The following is a 20,357-nucleotide window of genomic DNA, read 5'->3' on the forward strand; positions in this document are numbered from 1 at the left end:
TTGTGTAATGACCCGTTGTGAAGCTAAATAACACAATGCCAGCATTATGAAACATCCCACACACAAGGCGCTGCAAGAGCACATGTAGTATCTGATAATTGCCCATGACACATTAGTAGCCGCACAGCGACCAAATGAAGAGACTGACCTCCCATTATGAAGCAATTTGGCAGTCGGGCCATATCATCGAGGCTACGTCTCGCGCACACATTCCCATCAGGTGGCAGCTGTCTCATTTCTGTCATTGCGCTGCGGCCATTATCCTCATAGGGGCATCCTGGGAATGCAGCGGCATTCCTGGAGTAGCTCGGTTCAGAAAAGGAAACTGATGACGAGCACGAGGGAATCTAAGCGCCTCGTCACTGCTGTCTCCAAAAGGGAAAGCTTGTCTTTGACTGTCTGTAGTTTTGATGTTTGAAGCTCAAGCTCACTGAGCGGCAGATGTTTGAGGTGGTTTTTATTGGCGTCAAGGGAGGGGAGAGTTTCACACTGATTACAGACAAGTTAAATTCACAAACTTTCACCTTTTTTGTTTTGTTTTGTTCCCATGTCGACTCCTTGTCTTTGGCCATTGTGACATGGACTTAATTGGAGCCACCAGGGTTGTAATTACATGCAGATTTCAGAGACGCCTTCTCTTTTTTTTCTCGGGAGGACTTTATTTGGACAGCTTGGCTAACTTGTATTATAGCTGCATATTTACTCGGATCAAAGAAACATTTGCTGCCTTTCATTTACAGCTCTGATAAGGCGCGTAACGGCACAGCTGTCAATGTTTAACAATTGCTTCAATGCACTTAAAGTCCCCAAAAAGTAAAGTATTGAAGACAGGAAACAGTGTTTGAAACCGCGCACGCACCTTTCCAATAAAGTTAGTTTTACGAATTTGTATTCAGCACTTGAAGATCAAGGAGGAGGGGAATATGTTCGTTTGATTTCTTCAAGGACCACCCCTCTAAAAAGAGTGAAAAGTGTGAAGGAGTTCGTTTTTTATGCGCCATCTGTCTGTGTTCTCTTCCCCCGGACAGATCCATGTTTAATTAAACAGAAGGAGACCACGCACACATAATCTCACACACACACACAGGTTGTAGCTTCTGTCATCACAGCTACTTTTTTAGACCAGACACCCTACTGAGACCTGAAAGAGATGAACACTGTGTACGTCTTAGACGTCGGCGCGCATATGTACGTGTGTGCATTCATGTTTACCCGTCAGGATTGATATCGCCGCGGCAGCCACCTGTGATCAGCTCCCGGCCTTTGCCAGACATTAATCGACAGCGATGAGCTAACATCTGCTTGGTGTTTTTACAGGGATGTCAAGCAGAGAATTTGCAATAAATACTAAGTTTTGGAACTTATTTTGAAAAGTATCAAAGATGGAGTGAAGTTGGTGATAACAGTCATGGTCAACATGCTGTAAAGTGAATCGCTAAGCAAAAAAAATCTATTCAGTTGTTACTTTTTTGTGATTCTCTATTGATCCCTGAAGCAAAAATATTCTACGCTTATACCACCTCTAGGCAGCGCAGAGTCCCACACAGAATAGCTAAAGTGGAGCTGAATTCAGGTCAAGGACACTTTCATTTAAACAAAAGTGTCTCTACTCACTATGCAACCCCTAAAAACAAAATGCTGCCACGTGCATGATTAAAAAAGCAAACTCTCTAGCTGCTTCATTTCCATGTAACCTGCTCTGAGTTTGCCCTGTGTGTCATTGACTTAAGCCCCAGCAGTCTTATCATCATGGAAGTATTTAGTCCTGAGGGTGCCTAGTTTTGCTGATGCAAAAGGCCACATGACTGCAACTTCATCAGTCTGAGCCCTGGTCCGTGCAGCGCCGCTCCCGTCTCTCTCGTTTCACTGTATCTGCATTACAGGTTTGAATCCCCCAGAGGAGCCAGCAAAATCTGGGCTGGAAATAAACAAGCGAAGCTCTGGTGGCCCAGCAGTAAAATGCTGTACCAGGACGAGTGCAGCACTTAACTCCATCTTCTCTTGAAAACTCTGCTAAAGAAGAGGATGTGTTTCTGAGCTAGTCAGCCTTGGATAAATTGGCAAAAATCTTACCAAACAATGAAGCAGTGAGGCATTATTCATGAGAGGTTAGGTACTTGTGAAAGGAGGTTATTAATATAAACATTTTAGTTGCTGAGTTGTAGTGTCGCTAAGAGAATTCATTAAATCAACCCTTTTGATGATGATCACACACGTTGAAACCCTTGTGCTGTTTATCAAGGCTGACTGAGGAGCTGATTAGAAAAGGAATCATTGTTCAAGAGCATTAATGAGAAAGAAAGATGTCCATTTACTTTTATTATTAATGGTGCTGCAGTCGGCTTAGTTATCAGTCAAGGCCCTTTTTTGACCTCTAGAAGCAGAAAGGAACAGAGAAGAAACTTCCACAGACTACCTACATTATGCATCACAGCAAACATTTTTCAGCCCTCTTGCCAAGAAATGGGTCCAGGAGATATTGTAGTAGAACCGATAATATATTCATCAAATGGCATTAAAATACAGGTTATAAGCTACAAAACTTAAACTTTTCCACAAAATTCCACAGCTAGATGTTTTTTTCTGTGCTGTTATCAACTGCTCCAGTAATAAACTTTGGAACAAAACTTTAAATAAAAGTTGCAAGCCTCTGCTCCGTAAAATACATTTTATTTTCATAAATCTCCATTAAATCCTCATGTTTTGCACTCTGCATGGTATGCCGACAAAGGACCAACCATGGGCCGCTGAATACAGAGCGGTATGCCTCCAAAGGCCGCTGATCTCTTGCTAGCTTCATACCTTTATGACTTTTCGCCAGCCGAAATTCCACGTTTACATTATCGCGTTTTTCAGAATTGTATTAAATGAAGCATTTCTGACAAGGCAATGAATCATGGAGTTTGATTTAATCTATAAACTAAAGTAATTCCTGCTGAGTTTAACTAGCTAGCTCCTCCACACAGACTGAAACCAAATTCAAACTAGAGTGAATAATTTTCACTTTCACACAGACTACCGTCATCTGTCGGAGGAGGGGACTGCTGACTGTGATCAATATTGACTTGAAACATTGAATACGTTTACATGCAAACCAATATTCCACTATTATTCTGAATATGACAATATTCAGAATTTGATACAGGCCTAGTAAACAGCATATTCTGTTTGGATATTCTGAATTAGGCCTCGGGGCATTTTCCAATTAAGACATATTATTTATATAGTTATATATTTAATTATATAGATATTATTTGGGTTTTAGGAGCACTCTTTCATCATGTATACAGCGCATTCAGAATATGCGTCTCAACTTTTTTACGGCAGTTTGCAACACACAGCATCTTGCCTGTTTGGGGCCAGCTTTGTGCGTTGTACACGAACCAAGGTGGTGTCTAGAAGGTAACCCACAAATTGCAAAAAACAAAAGACACGCGAGAGTTTCATAACTTGTGGGTTACCTTCTAGACACGACCCAAACCAAATTGCCAACAGTTTGCGCAGATGCATGCTCAAAAGAAAAGCCCACATTTCTGGTCAAAAGGAGAAACAAACCTACTTTTAAACATTATGCTTGGATATCAACAGGTTTTGGATATGCACAAATATAGCAACACCGGCCTTTTCAAGAAAGGTTGAAGGAATGAAAGAGGGCTGTGTTCACGCGGTAAAACAGTCCGCCCCCGGTGACATTAATTGGAGTATGCTCGGTTGCATGTAAAGGAGAATATTTATTCATTTTCATTAGCAATGTAAACAGCTTAGTAGGAGTATTGTGTTTTTCGAAATAAGGGCAAAAACTGTAATATTTTGTGCATGTAAACGTACGGTGTTAATGTGTTAATTTGAACTCTAACATCACAGTAAAGGTAGCAGCAGAGTGCAACACATTAAATCAGCCGCTGATTATATATATTTGTATATTGCGATGTGACATTCACATCGTTCACATTCTTAATTGAATGTTATTAGATGTAAGAAAAACTTGCGCCAGAGGTCTTTAAGAAGATCTCATTCACTTCGGTATTTCCTTCTTTATACAGTAATGTTCATCGAATATTTCTCACATCCAAGGATCAAAAAGGAGCATTATTCTCAGCTGAGCAGCACATCTTGACTCTGCCTCTCACAGTTAAATAAGTCAAATACAGGCCATGCAGAACTGACGATGCACAGAGCCGCTTAATGACACCGAGAGCTGTTCTATTTACCTGCCAGTCGTGCAGCCAGACTGCCAAATGAAAGTTAAGTACCCGGTGTTTGTGTAGGCACTGGCAGACTGACGTGCGCGAACACACTGGTGTGTTTTTGTGTTGTTCGGCGGTCGTCGTTGTGTGCGTGCGTGCGTGCGTGCGTGCGTGCATGCGTGCGTGTGTGCGCTGGTGTGTAGCCGGGAGACCTGCTCCTGGCCGACAGCAGGCTTCATTATGGAGTCAGACTGGTGGGGAGACGGAGAGAGAGAGAGAGAGAGAGAGAGAGAAGTCAGAGTTTGACAAAGTGTGTTTTGGTCGGTGCTGCTAATTGAACTGATGTCTCATGGAGACTTGAGGAACATTAGGCCTTCGTCTCCGCGGACTCGACCACAATAGATAAAGATGTAGGCGCTTGGGAGGATTAGTCACTTTCCTATCTCACATCTGGACCGTTCACTTCAACATTAGGGTACAAGTGTGTATATGTAGGCATCCTTATATACTAATACACACACTCACTTTGTCTCTCTCACACACACACTCACAGCTCTCCCAGTCCAATAAGAAGCATAATGAGTGTAATGATGGTAGGAGGCTGGAGAGGCACGATTCCTTATTATTCACCTCCCACAGCTGGCCGGACACCACAGAGAGCCTTTTGTCCCTACACACACACACATACACACACACACTCTCTTCCCTCCACACACAGAAGTAAATATATACAATGTATTTCACCCTCCACTCCACATTCATACATTCTTCAATACAAATACAGAGAGGCTGAGGGCTTATACTTCCCCAGCACTCAGACACTATTATTACACTCACACACACACACACACACACTCTCTCTATTTCTTTTTTGCCCTTCTTCCTCCTCAACTTGTATCCCCTCAGCCTATAACACCTAAAAAAATAAGCAGAAAGGTCTGTGGATGGAGACAGAATGAGATAGGAGCTGCCTGAATCCATAACTCAGCCATGCATAAACTTATAAACATGCACGCGCTTCACACACTCGGTGCCAGTAAAGTCAAACTTTCACTCTATAGTCAACTTGACACATTCATACACACAGTCTTGCACATACACACACACACACACACACAAACAGCCCCGACAACCCACCTCCATACTGACCGACCAGGCGGCTTGTTTGTGTGAGGCAGTAAAATGCTATCAGGCGTCCTCCCACCACCCAGCTCTCCTGAGCTCCAGCCAGAAACACATTACGGTGCTGCCCATCTCTGAGCAGATGCCTGTTAAAGGTGTTGCACAGCATAAAATCGCTGCTCCCCATTTGCCGATAATGCATATCGCTGCTCTCGCCAGGGGGGGCCCCGGGTATGAGTCGAAATCAGCGGACTAATTGAATCCAATTTTGTGTTCCGCATGCCACTTGTCACATTCCACTGCTTTCCGCCATGTTTTTCGCTTTCGGTTAATTTCTCTGAAATTGAAATGCGAGCGTGGCAGAGTGAAGAGTACAGGAAGTCTTTGCTGTGTTTGTTTGTTGTTTTCTTGTAGTTTAATTACTTTGTTTTATTTGCTCATCATATCAACTGCGATGAAACATTTAAATGGCTCATTTTGATCAGCTTCTTTTTGCCCAACTGTGAATCAAAGTTTAATTACAGTATGGCTCCTTTGTTTTTTTGTTCAGAGGCACATTTACATGGCCGACATGTAATATATGCCTAAGATGACCTATTCACTGCTCTGGCTCAGTGGATGTCATTTTAATGGAGTTAGTTTATTTGCTTGTGGGTGTATGTGTGTGTTGGGTTTATGGATTTTTATGGGGCAGAGCCATACTGATGTTTATTTCACATCCTCGGGTCCATTTTTTTAATGCATTATTCAAAACATGTTATAAAAATCGCCGCTCAAAAAAGCAGGGGGACTGTTTTTGTTTTTGTTATTATGCCAGTATTTTGTATTCACGTGCGCACCCACTATAACAAGGCTCTTTTATTGCAGGAAAAGACAATAAGCTGTCCACTGTCCTTCACCATTTGTTATTGGATGAAATAGTCCACAGCAGGGACTACAATATTTTTTTTCATATCATGGACCCCCAGGTGATACTGAGGACCGCCACCATATCTTCATGGCATTACGTCATACTCTCACCATCCAAGTTTATACAATCACTTTATTAGCATTGCTACAAGCATACTTATTTATTATTGTTCAACTTTTATTTAATTTTCAAAATAAAAGTCTAGAACTTAGTGATTGTCACAAATACTTACATCAAACAGACAAGCTTTTAACAATTGCCTATTATTTTTTATTCAACTTTTGTTTGATTTTCAAAATAAAGGTCTACAACCTGACGATTGTCGCAAATACTGTCATCAAACACACAACCTTCTAAAAAATACCTATTCATTATTATTATTATTATTAGTAGTAGTAGTAGTAGTAGTAGTAGTAATAATAATAATAATAATAATAAACTTTTTTGAAATTTCAAAATAAAAGTCAACAAACTGGCCATTCTAACAAATTATAAAAAAAAACTATGAAATATTTTTCATCAAAAACGGTCTTTGAAAGAAGCAGATTCATTTCCGCATAAATAAATAATTAAGGTGTAATGCTATTAAATTAGATATGCTAATACCTGACAATTTGTACGTTCCATGATGTTAAAGGGTGACATGGAGGACATCTCCACTTCGCATCAGGTGGTTTCGGTGTGGCATGAGTTTTGAGCCGCTCAACCAAAGAGTTCATTTTAGAGGCCTGAAGAGATAAAAGTTTCCACTTCACAACAAAAAAATAGACTAAAAAAATAATGAATTGGGACCCCTTATAAGGTTGGTCCCCTCAACAAGCCACAGAGCTTTTTATATTTGTTCAGTCAGTGCGACATATTTGTTACATAAACACTGCCCACCTTGCTGTAAACTGCATATGCTTTAGCTGCAGTTGTTGTGGATGCCTTCGGAGACCTTGAATGAGGTTTAGCTTTAAACCCAGTAATTATCTCTTTAGCCCTCTGCATCGACACTAAGCCTCCGAGAGTGCAGGAAGAAACGCTTACCAGACAAGCCTCATTAAATATTTACTGTGTTTGGCCACCATCAACAACTCACACAACAAACACCCACAGATCATTTGCCTTTTTCCCCCCCATTCATGCCATGTGTTGCTATTTTTTTGTTGTTGCCGTAGGCGGCGGCGGGCGAGACGCTGAGGTTGACTCTTTTTTTTTTTTTGCTTCCTTTTTGTTATTGGCTGATAATCACAGATTGTGGGCCGGTTTTGTGATGCGTGATGATGTTAAATATTAATGTCTGGAGATGATTACTGCGCTAGATGGAGAGAGGCAGGAAGTGCGGTGGAGGTGACACCCTCATTCATCACGGAGCCCTGAACAGAATCTAAATCCTCCCTGTGTTTTTAACCTTGGTACCCCGGGGAAGAGAGGGAGAGGAGGAGACAGAAGCGAGGGCGGATGGGGAGAGACAGAGAGAGATGAAGCGGAGGCCACAGAGGGAAAAAGAAACAAGGAGAGGCAGAAAAGAGAGCTGACACAAAGCGAGTTATGACCAGTGTGTGAGAAAGAGGGCGAGAGAAACATAAAGATAGATGGATGGATGGAGAGTGAGACCAAGGGAGGGCATAAAAGAGGAGGCGTACTGTATAATGTATAGCGCTCCTCTCCTCAGCTGACCTGTCAGCCGATCGTATGTGACAGGCTGACGGATTGCAGAAAGGAACTCTTATCTTATTTTGTCAAGGTCTGGCAGTCACTCAAGGCCTATTCAGCATAAATAAACAAGCAGTGAGGAAAAATGGCAGCCGTCTCACCTTCTATCCTGCAGTGTCATTTTCTCCAGACGTATCCACCTCCTTATTTATTTAGCTGGGCACAAAAGGGGTCTGGACTGCCTATTACCCACCTATTATCTTCTTGAATCATATCATCACATATAGCACCACAGATTTTTTTCAGCTACTGGTCCAAATAGAAGTTGGTTGGGAGAGGCAAGATATATACTTATGGCACCTCTGAATGAGACTCACACATCATAATGTTGGAGCGGCAGTGCTGTGTTTTTCATTTTTATTGGCCTCAGCTCTCAAAGCCAGATGCAGAGGGGAGAAAGGGTTGCCATTATTTGCCTTCTTTTGGCTCCTTCTCTATCACCCCTCCTTCTCTCCTCCATCCTTTCCCCTTGCTTATGAATTAAACTTGACGAATGACCTTTTCTGCCTGGCTTGTTTGCCTCTTGCCATGTTCAGCAAGTGGACTAAGGGGAATGTATCCTTAGTCAGTGCGTGCAGGCAGAATGACAGGTATGTTGGGGGCCAGGCGAACATCGCTTGGTTGGCTTGTAAAGGGCTGTTTTGGGGGGACGAGTTGCAGCATACAGTACGGTAAACCAGCCAGAACTGGAATCAAGAGGCTTTCAAGGATGAATGATGGTGATGAAAGCTTTGAAAAGGCTGTTTATTTCCTCATAAAACACGCTGTTTAATTTCATATTAGTCACTGCTGAGAATTTCAAAAAGCCATTGTCCTGTCCATTATTATGCTTGGGAAATACACCACATATTTCTGTCTGAGCTTGTCATGTTTAATTATTGCTTTAATGATTTGCGATTATCTCTTCCTACGCGGGCAAATTCACCTGCCTGCGAACGTGCTTTCCATGAAATAACTGCTGACTGTTATCGGGCCATTAAATAGGAGTTATCAGTCGCTATAAGCACCATAGATGTGGGTCAATAGGGGCTATGTTCTAACATGTTGTAAAACTGAATGAAATGTCATGTTTTAAACACAAACAAATAGGCTTCTTTAAGTTTAGGCAACAAAACTACAACGTGTTTAGGTAAAAAAAAAAAAAAAAAAAGTTAAATGGACTGTTTGTAACTTTTTAAGCGTATAAATGTACCGGGTCGGGACACATGCGCGCTCGCATATGCGCGTTCGCGTGTGGCCGCTGCCTCTCCTCCTCTGCCTGCTCGCCTTTACTCAGACAGCGCACGCGTTCTCGCTCACTCCACACTGCAGAAGAGTTAGTTTAGCTCTGAGAATATCTAGTGAATGTACAGTGGACGTTTGGGCAGAAAGAAATGCTGCAGCTCCTCCAGACCAACAGAGGTTTCCCGTGTCTTGTGAAGTGACGGGGCTCCGCAGAGAGACACGTTGTAGTCTCGTTACTGACCGGGTGCCGGTGTCTCCCTGCTCTCTCCGGCTGCGGGCGGAGAGAGCAGGGAGACACACTGCAGAGCCCCACTACCTCAGCCTGCGCTGAGGCAGGAAAAGCCAACACTTGGATCAGATCTAAATCATGTTCATGGAGAGACCTTCGTCTGGTCAGCTAACATTACTGCCAAGCAGGTTAAATATAGAGTGATATTGTGGTTTTAGCTGACGTGTGTCGCCTCACTGTTTTGAGCGATGCTCGTTCAGGTATATTTAGAGCGAGCAAGCATGAGCCCGACGCTGACTTTCGTTGATTTCACGGACACAGATGGCGCTGTTAACAAGCATTTCTGAAAGTTACAAATGGTCCCTTTAAGTTTAGGGAAAAACATCTTTGGGGTTAAAATAACTACAAACACAACTACACATTGTTGGTTTCACACAGGATACAAAGTCGTGATGTGTTGTCCCTGACCTCCACCCCTTATGGAGTTTCACTCTGTCTATACTATAGCACCTGACTTCCTCTTATGCTTCTGTCATAATTACTACGGTCGCTGTCATCTTTTTCCATACCTTCTTTCGGTGATCTACCATGTGAATAGATGATAAAACCTACTAGTGGGTGTAGTAGGCCCCTATTGACCCACATCTATGGGGCTTATAGCGACTGATAACGCTATCCTGTCTAATTTGCTGAAATAACAGTTAATTGCAGCTAAATGTTGTCCGTCTCTGTGATTTGCAGGAGTACCAGTCGTGCAACACCCTGCCGTGTCCCGACCTGAAGAAGACGACGCCCTGGACCCCCTGGACGCCCGTCAACATCTCCGACAACGGCGGGCACTACGAGCAGCGCTTCCGCTACACCTGCAAAGCTCGAATCCCGGATCCAAGCCTGCTGGAGGTGGGCCGGCAGAGGATCGAGATGCGCTACTGCTCCAGCGACGGATCCACCGGCTGCTCCACTGACGGTGAGTGCAAGAGTGCAGGAGACAGATGGTCTCCATCCAGCTATCTCAGCCTCTGGATGTTTCTGTTATCTCACTCCAACTGGCTTTCTGTGTCTCTGCAGGCTAGTTATTGGCCTCCCCGCCTCGGGCCATTCCTTCTTTCTGTCTGTTGTTCATTAGATCTTTCTTTCCCTGTCAAACTTTCCCCCCTCTCTGTCCTGCAAAAAGTTGAACGAGCGCTATCTTAATCAGCTCTCGCGTTTATGGACTTTATCAGAGGATCAAAGCGTCAGACATGTTAATGAACTTCCAATCCGCAAAGCCGATCAGCAAGTTCACAACTAATTTTAGCTCTCTTTCACACTCATAAACGCAGATGCAATTATAGTCTCGCAAAGAAGCACAAACACACACAATTTATCCATCATCCCAGCTATTCCCTCCTGCCTGGGTCGGTGTACCACACAGTCTCAGTCAGCCACACCCCTGGTGAATTAAACGCTGTAAACGTTTGTACAAGCCGGTTGCTAATTGACAAGTTGTTTATGTTGTCAAGTGGAAGGATCCATATTAGAGGGCAGAGAGGCGGGGTGGCACCACACCAAAGCAAAGAGGCTTCACATGCAGCAGTTAGAGTTTGTTTATGGCTCTTTGCTTCAGAGGGAAAAGCAGATTTTTTTTAAGGCTTTAGAGTCTGCACCTGGCTCTGATGCAGCGTCTTTGACTTCCTCTATGTCTCTGGGTGGTCTGTTGCGACGCCTCTCACACGCCACATGCTGCGATAATCACAGAGGATAGCCCTAATGTGCAATATCAGTGGGGTTTTCTCTCTTTTGATCTCTTCCTCATTTCTGATTATTAATCTCCGTCGTTCCTCCGGTGCTGTCGCTGGTACAAGTCGTTCTCCTCACACTTTGAAGCCGACGCTTAAACGTTCCTGAAGGGTTTTTTTTTTTTAATAAGCGCCGGCAGAAACAGAGGAAACCTGACTTGAAGACTGTAAAAGGAGTGACAGCCTCACATCCACGAGTGAACAAAGACCTGAGCTTTAATAGGTCTGTCTTGTTTCTGATTAGCGGGAGGGAAGTAACAGACACAACGTGTTTCATTAGAGGTTGTCACCAGAAAGCCTGGCATCAGATTAGTTTTAGTGTTAATTACACCAATTGAAAAGCGGAGGTTGAACGTTCAGCAGTCACTTCTGGCAGCGAGTCAGGGCTGTGCCGGAGGATGTAAGCAGCCCATAGGCTACAGCAGACAGATGGTGATGTAGGAGCTGCGCAGTGCGAGCGTCAAATCCCTCCAACAACCGGTGTTATAAACATGAATGTTGTTTTTCACAAGGTAAAATGGAAGACGCTGTTAACTCACTTTATTCAGGTGCAAATTATATAGTGCTGCAGGTTACCTTTAGACCCTTTTTTTGGATTGGAGGTTATAATTTCTCTGTTAAAGCTGTAGAGGGTAGAAATGGAGCAAAAATGATTTAAAACGTTTTTTTTATAAAACGGTCACTATATCAGTCTAGTAGTCTAGTCTAGCTGCCTAGTTTGACTTTTTGATCGGGGTTCACGAGTGATTGACAGCTGCCTCCGTTGCATGAACAGCCAATAGGAACGCTCTCTCGCTCTCTGAAATGACCTGTGATTGGCCAAAGTCTCCCGTCATGGGCTAGATTTTTTTAAACCCTGAAAACAGAGCCATGAGGAGGTGCAGAAGTCTAGTTATCTCTCAGAACGCTTGAATTACAATATGCTGAAAGGTTATTATGGATTTTTTGCCCAATGATGCCAAAAACGTTTCTGCAGGTTTAATGGATACAAACTTCATTAGTACCAAAGATGATCAACAGCAGTGATTAGTCATGATGCTATTGCACTTCATATTCCACCTATATGCAGTATATTGCCATCGATCACTGCAGACTGGTCACACTACATCGCCTCAAAGCACGGCCGTGTGAATAAAACAGTGATTTTATACGAAATCCAAAATGTTTTCACTTTTTGAATTTCATATAATAAATTTATATTTTGTACGTTTGAGGGGAAACACTTCAACGTAGAATATGAAACAATTTCATCTTCCTTTAAAAAACAAACAACAAAAAAAGCTGTTTCGCTCTAGTTATAGTGTACGGCGTGGCCTCTGTGTGCTGCTCTCCTCTTATCCCACGTTGATTGTTCATCTAAATACTTCAATATGAATCACTTTTTGGAGGTGTTTTGGGTCGTAACTGTCGAAAAAAGAGGATTGGACTCCAGTGATCCACTTCTTCATTTCAACCATTATCAAATCCATCTGGAGAGTGCTGGTGTGTCTATGTGTGCGTGTGTTTGGGGGTGGAGTATTGTGCATGTTTTGTGGGTGTATGGATATGTGCATCTGTTTGTGTGTGTGCATGACGTTTTTCCAATTTGTCCTCCTCCCACCGTCCACCTCTCATAGACCCGTGCCCCGGGAACAGCAGTTAACTTTACTTTAAGCAGGAGGCCATTGCAGGATAATTACCGCCACGGCGGTGGTGTGTATTGATGTCCACAACTGGGGCAAAGGACGCCGAGATCCCTCCGAGATGATGAGAACCCAAAAGGAATGGTGTGTCACCCGATAAAGATTTACTATTTGCATCAGGCGGCTTAGTTTCGATTAGAGCTCCACACAGAACCTGGGCTTTTCCTGCGAGAGCCTTTATAAAAGTGTCAGCAGTGCAGGGCAAGTTACTTGTAATCAATTACTCATTACAGATTACTCTTTGTCAAGTAATTACATTACTTTACTAAATGCTCAAAAGTAAAGGTAATTACTTTAATTACTCAGCCCAGCTTCGTGTAAGGCGCCTTTAAACCGCTCCAAATCCACCACACGCACACGTCCCATCGACTAGGGCTGTGCAATTCATCAAATTTCTATTACGATTTTGGCTTCGAACGATTATGAAAACAAAATAATCGGCATGAAAATATTATTGTGCTGTATTCCCCTTTTCGCAATGTTATAAATCCAGCACACCCCTTTCCTTTACAGCGGTGCGCTTTTGCCCCGTTTGGCGGCTCAGGGACGGTGTGGGAGGAAAAAAGAAAACGACATTATGGTTTAACAAGAACAACAGCAACAACAGTTCGCCCCTGTGACTGACAACATGAGCACCCCATCCTCAACTATAATCTAGGCTAACTAACTGTATGTCGGCAAAGCTAACAAAGGACATAATATATAAAAAAAGACAACTTTTGAGTTGTAGAGAGGCACATTTCTCTAATTCTAGTAGAGACTATCCACCTCCTGCACTTGTGCTAAGCTACCGCATCCCACAGCAGCAGTCTGTCCTTTCGAACGCAGAACAGAAATTGATTTCAACACTTCATTAAACTCCATGTCAAGGCCTTTACACACCAGGAGCGTGACGAATAAACAATACGAAAATGCGAAATACTCGCCTGCAAATATTATATGTCTATTGTGAAAGGTAAGAATGGAAGGAGTGGATCTGATCTGTGCTGCAGTTGTCAAGGTTATAAGGAGTAATAAAGTTTGCCTTCCTCTTTTAGACTAGGGAGCCTCCATGTTGTTGTTTCATGAATATAGACGCAACTCAACCCGTTCCGCACAACTTGATTTGTTGATGCCTTTATTCACGATGCGAAAGTTCAGAAAATTAACCTTGTTCCGTAAAAAATTACGTTGCCTTTTCCCCGCGTAATATTAGCTTTCATGCTGCCAATGTGTAAAGGCCTTGAGACAGCAAACAAGTCAATACTCCAAAGTGTTGAAGAAATTAATATTACTGGGATTTGTAACAGATTAAGTACCGAATATCTTAAGCAATCAGGTGTAGACTTTGTACTCTCCCTACAGAAATCACTGTCCTCCTTTTTGTTCTGAAACAGACGCATGAACTTTGAAAGACTGTTTTGCTGTCTGTGTTGATGTCGCTCCCCCGCTGCTCAATAAAATGCCCCCTCTGCCATGTTGTCTGAGATCTTCTTCATCTCCTCCTGCTCAGCCAGAATGTCACCATGTTTGCAGCTCGGAGCATCAAAGCTATCAGATGTACCTGACATTTGACGAATTGGATTGTATTCTGAGACGCGGCACATGTTATTGACAAACACCTGGAAGTCTTCGCCTGTGAAGCACAGATATGGAGAATTAATCCCCCCCCCTGTCAATGGAGAGAATAAATCGATGTTTGAGATAGGTTCGAAACTTTCTCTTTTTCTTTGTGTCTGATGTCTCTCATATTAAGATCTCTATCCGTCTTTATTATGAGAGATACATTATGAATATACGATTTAACCAAGCAATTACAATGAGCTTTTATATAACATACTGACTTGTTTCGTATCAGTGATCGTAGCTTAATGATAACGATGACTTAATTACTTAAGATCTGTAGTGATTTAAAGACCTCTCTTGTCTTGTACGCCCAGTGATTAGTCTCGTAGCATTTGTAGTCAATTTTCCTTTTTATCACATTTCACATGCCTGGATGAAAAACCAACTACATTTGATCATTTGCATAATTGCCTGTATAGACGTGTGTTTTGAAACGTCCTGGAAGCAAAACTCTACAGGCAATTTATAAAACACAGCTTTCCCTTTTTCTGCCCATTATAAGACTCTTCTCTTTACTCAATGTTACTGTATGTGTTGTATGCATTAATAGACAATTAATATTACTCTGTGACTTACACAAGGCAGTGGGTTTTCGCATATTCTCCATCTAGCACACTGCCCTGATCACATTATGTGTTTCACTATAGATTGCTCAAAGAGATCTCTGCAGAATTATTGTTCGGAGAGTGTGCCCTTTTGGAACGTGCTGATTGCTTGGCTCCTTGTATTGCTGCAGCGTTGTCGGGGGATGCTTGTTCGGAGCGGGCCGATTGCTGCACCGGATTCGACTGTTATCAGGCCATTGCTATAAGCACCATAGATGTGGGTCATAAGGGCCTATTATGCCTACTACGTTATAAAAGTGAAAGCGAAACGTAAAAGCAACGCGTTCTAACACGTTGTAAAACTGCATGAAACGTTACGTTTTGAACACAAACAAAAAGGCTTCTTTAGGTCTAGGCAACAAAACACTTGGTTAGGTTTGCGAAAAAAAATTGTGTTTTGTCCCCTCCATCGCCCTGACCTCCATCCCATTGGAGTTTCACGCTGTCATATGTATAGATGATAAAATCGAAAATTGGGTTTAGTAGGCCCCTATTGATCCACATCTATGGTGCTAATAGCGAATGATAACGGCTATTTAGTGGCCTGACAACAGTCTATTCGGCTGTCCCATTGCTTGGCCCCCAGAAGTGCTGCTTGCAGCATTCTTGAGAACCACTCTTCACGCGTTGACTCCAGGGAAGTGAAGAAGATTTTGGTTGTAACGTCAGTATATCCAGCATCCAGCAGCAAAAGTGAACAGCAGTCAATGAGCCGTGGCATGTAAAGGCCCGCTGCGGACCACATGCTCGACTCAGTTGGCAGAGCCCTGAAGCCCCGCTGCTGCACAAAGCGCCATTCACTGGTTTATTCAAAGTTTATTATATTGTACGTGTCAAAATTTCACCAACTTCGACACTGCACGTCCTTGTGTCCCCGGCAATACACCCGCCAAATGTGAAGTGGGTTGGATAAACGGTTTGCGAGATATGCGAAGGACACACACACATGCACACATGCAGACACACAGATATTCCTTGCTTTATAGTTAGATTAAAAAATCGTTGACAGCTGGAGTTCACCCTCACACTGTTGCCAGGGTAGAAACCAACTACCTGTCCATCATTAGTCAGCCTCCAACTAAAGACTTCTCAGTTATTAGTCACTCTGTCTGCTGCCATAGGCCAGCCCAGCGCAAAAAAACGACAATTTAAATGATGATTCCTGTGAAGCCATATGTCTATGAAACAGATATGCCTGCCTGATTTAATCAATATCTCTACATAATGAGTTGAACGTTCAGTCACGCTAGTTTTGTAGTGCAGCAGCAGTAATATCAAGCTTAAAAAGGGCTTTGCAATCGTGCATTCATTCCAGTTTTATTCTTCCATTTGCATCTCAGAGAGACAGAAGCAGACACACTAAGGGAAAAGAAAGCACTGGAAAGATGAAAGACATTTCTGTAAGGAAAGGCTGCGAGTTTGTAATTTTGCCTTGCTTGTGTCGGTGAGTGATGGCTTCATCTTTTTTCCCTAGGAGAAACGGTGGAGTGTCAGCAGCTTGATGTGTTTCACTTCAGCTGATGTGGTATCAAGGCCAGGGCCTTCTCATGGGCGACAGATTAGTTTCTCCTGCACGGATGTCATGAGCAGACACTGAGTAGACACAGGACAGTGCTGAGGGACGCCTCTGACGGATGACAACCATTCCAGCATCCTTATTGTCTTTCTGTTTCTCTGTCCCGCTCTCTCTCCCTGCAGTCAGTGCTGCAGACTTCTCTCTGTTTATCAAGGAAGAAACAGAACTAAGTTGAGCTAATAAGTGAACTCACAGTTGAGTTATACAACACATGTCTGGTCCCTGAGGTATGTGTTTCAATAAGGAGAGATTCATTATGTGTAAATATTTATTGAGAAAGAGACTTTGGTGATGAAGTTAGAAGATAGGACACAATTCCCCTGGAGTCTAGACGCTGGTGACGGCCGAGGTGGAGTGAAGCCAGTAGGCGGAAAATGGAAGCTTTCAGTTGAATCTTGCAAAAAGGGAGATGTTGGCAGGTTGCGTAATAGTAAGTCTGCAAGAAAGAATCACAGGCTTATAAGAAAAAAAGAAAACATCCTCCTTGTCGAACCTCTGCCAACTCTTCATTAATAGGGGTGTAAGAAAATATATAAAAATATCGAGTATATGGATAATATGATTTGTGACCAGAGCCCGACATCTGAACTGCACCCATAGCAACGGTCTGTTACACATAGCAATGGTCTGTTATACAGAAATTACAGACCCCATAATGCCATGATTGACCAGTCGATTTAAAAATTTGCAATATAACCTTGCTAACAGTATCGCAATATATCGGGATATATTGAATCGTAACCCCTATATCATTATACGTATTGTATTGCCAGATTCTTGCCAATACAGTCATATTCATTAATAATAGGTATGTGCAAGGATGTGGCTTTATTTTGAAAAACAATGTACACAATAATCATACAATATGTGCGTTTGCACTTTGATTATATTGCAATGAATGAAATACAGTAGGTCAAATTAGTTCAGTCTTTCTCTTCTATTCTGTCTCTCCTGCCCAATCGCTCATCCCCATCCAGGCTCTACGATGTTGAATGGCTTAATTGTGATATTTCTGCATCTCTTATAATAGAGTAGCTCTTACTATTAACAGGATCTCTCCCTATATGGTCTCACTCGGTCTGTTATGCTTCAGTTAAGTACGTAACCCACGCCCGCTCCCAGATTACAGTCAGATGGAGTTCACAACCTTATTGCAATTATCCTTGACACCAAATTTGCAGGGTACCATTGGAGTGCCAATGACACAATCCCGGTTTCACATTTGCCCTCAACGTGGCCCTCGTAGAGTGGCACGGATTTTGGTGACAGAGAGTCAACAAATTAGCAAACGAGCGTAGGCGAGAATCGACTTTGTTGGCAGGAAGCCACTCGTTGCTCAACGTGCCTGCATGAGATTATCACTCTGAGCTCTTAAAAAACATCAAGCGTTGACAGATCAACAACACCCAAGAAATGTTTCTGGTCTCACACATTCTGACTTAGTCATGAGCTTGTCTTCGCCTGTCTTCTCTGACATTGGTTCACTTTACGCTTTGTTGCGTTTTTTTGACCAATCAGACTGGATGCTGCCTCAGAGCGGAGAGCAGTAGTGCTGTGGTACTTAGAATTGCCAGGGAGAAGAAAAGGACTGTTTCTTTGATGGAAGCAAGTTTCCTTTAATAGAAAAAAAGAAATCGATCCTATGTGTGCTGTTTGTGCTGATATCAGAGTTGTTGGAGTTGCTTCATTCTTTTGAAAGCACCTACAATACAATAACTACAAATGCACAATTGAAGCCCACCACCACAGCCAGCAGAAGCAGGTATTTTGTCACCTGAAGACAAGCTGGTCTTGAATTTCCCCTCTTGATATTTGCTCACTTAAACAGCGACAGCCAATTTATACTGAGGAATTGCACAGAGAAATATGTGTTCTTGACCAAAGAAAAATGGGTGTAAATGGGTTTTGCATTACAATAATTTTCTTAAACATACCGTAACACTTTAGGCTGATTCCCACCTTCCAACCGGTTTCTGGTTTCAGTTCATTTATTTTCACTTTAGTGAAAAAATCAGCCTGTGGCAACTTGAAACCTGCATGTGGAAGGTGATCCGTCACAGTAAGCATTTAGTTGCCTTCATTTTCTTGTCAACGTTGTTTTATTATTTGTCACAGTTTGGAGCGGTGGGGACCGTTTTCAATGCTCTCCTTGGTGGCACATTCAAGGGCAAATTGTCAGTCAGGAGCCGAAAATTATATCACGCGATGCTGAATTACATTGTCAGGAAATCAAACTCAGCAGATGTGAAAACAATAACGTGAGATTGGATGTTTTGTGGCATTGAAAGGTTGCTGTTTGGCAGCTGAATGAAACTTTGGATGTCGTACGGTGGCATTGATGGAAACAGTACGTGAGCTGGAGAACTGGAGTTTAACCTGCTGCAGATCCTTTTTTTAACAGTAAACCCTGCAAACTCCACACAGTAACTCAGCTACTTCATGCTCGTAGTAGATATAATATTGTGCTTTCAGTCCTGGAAGCTCAAACATTACAGACGGACGGCGAATAAAACCCCCTTCAGTCCAATAAATCTCTGCAATCAAACCTGTACGTGGGGAATAATGTTTCAGCAGAGGACACCGCGGTCTGAAGGTGCAGGTCGGGTCTTTAATCCTCCTTTTAAAAAACGTGTCACACTCACAAGCCTCACCTCGAGTGACTTAATGACACATCACATAACCTTCAGTTACTCCCTGTTCTCATATGAGGTTTGCATGTGCGTTTCTCTATATGTACACTGATCCCTCTGCAGTGTTGGGGGTTTAATTGCGCCCTTACAAACTTTTAATTAGCTCTTCCAAGAGAATAGCCCTCTGGAGAGTTTCTGGGTCGACCATCGCTTGGCAGACCTCAGGTCAGCCCAGGGAGCACTGTCATATATTGTGCCACTGTAAGCGAGTAGAAACCAGGGCACGACGTATGCAAAAATCAGCCATACATTTTTTAAGATATAAATACGGAGTGTATATGTACAAACACACATATTCGCAGCTGATCTGATGGGGCGAAGGAGGAGGGAGGAAGAGTAATGGGAGGTAAATGTGCAGTTTTGAATCTAGGACAGGCTGGAAGAAGCACTTTTTCTCTCTCGGTGTGGTCCAGCGCTACTCTGATGTTGATAAAACTTTGTTCACACATCTCTTCGCCGCTGAAGGTTAGCGATTTTTCCACCTCTCCGTCTCTCACATCTGTCTGTGTTAAAGCGGAGTTGTCTCTCCGGTTTGCAGATGTCATCTCGTCTCCATCTCTGCCTCCGTCTCTCTCTTTCTAACTTCCTTCTTTCTCACTGTTTGAGTGCCTTTACAGTTGCCTATAGTGTACATTAGATTGCACAGCGTTGCGTATCGGTGTGGCCTCACAGAGTCCCTCTTTTTCCCACACACCATACGTCTATATTCACACACAGAAGTTCATACGTTTGTTTACAGTGTATTTTGCCTTTGAGCAGGGTGTGAGGTTGAGTGAGGCATGAGAGGGAGGAGGGGACTCTTTTCATGTCCTAGTTTCTTTGCAGCGGGGACTATTGGATGTTGCGCTGTGTCCTTCTTAGTTTTGGCTCGGCCCAGCTCGTCTGGAGAGCGAGGATTAATTCTCTCCGGCTGTGTATGGTTTCTTGTGCAGATCGATAGATCCAGAGTCACTGCCTGTTTGAGAGGGAGGGCGCCACGCTGTTTGTTTTTGGCGACGGGAGGGCAGTCCCTGTGAAGTAGCATTAACAGCACACTAGTGGCCAAAGCTTG

General features: G+C 43.0%; 1 protein-coding gene across 2 annotated transcripts in view; it reads left to right on the top strand.

Annotated features, from left to right (window-relative positions):
* sema5a (sema domain, seven thrombospondin repeats (type 1 and type 1-like), transmembrane domain (TM) and short cytoplasmic domain, (semaphorin) 5A) overlaps positions 1 to 20,357 on the top strand; it is a 135,722-nt gene that overhangs the window by 95,120 nt on the left and 20,245 nt on the right. For both annotated transcript variants that reach the window (XR_005204950.1, XM_037756930.1), the window contains exon 16: positions 10,112 to 10,337. Coding sequence is in view for 1 of the 2 variants with exons in the window: in XM_037756930.1 (XP_037612858.1) it covers positions 10,112 to 10,337 (226 nt within the window). In the remaining variant the exon portion in view is untranslated. The remainder of the gene's footprint in view (positions 1 to 10,111; positions 10,338 to 20,357) is intronic.

This window comes from Sebastes umbrosus, chromosome 21 (genome assembly GCF_015220745.1).
Source record: "Sebastes umbrosus isolate fSebUmb1 chromosome 21, fSebUmb1.pri, whole genome shotgun sequence".
Taxonomy (NCBI): Eukaryota; Metazoa; Chordata; class Actinopteri; order Perciformes; family Sebastidae; genus Sebastes; species Sebastes umbrosus.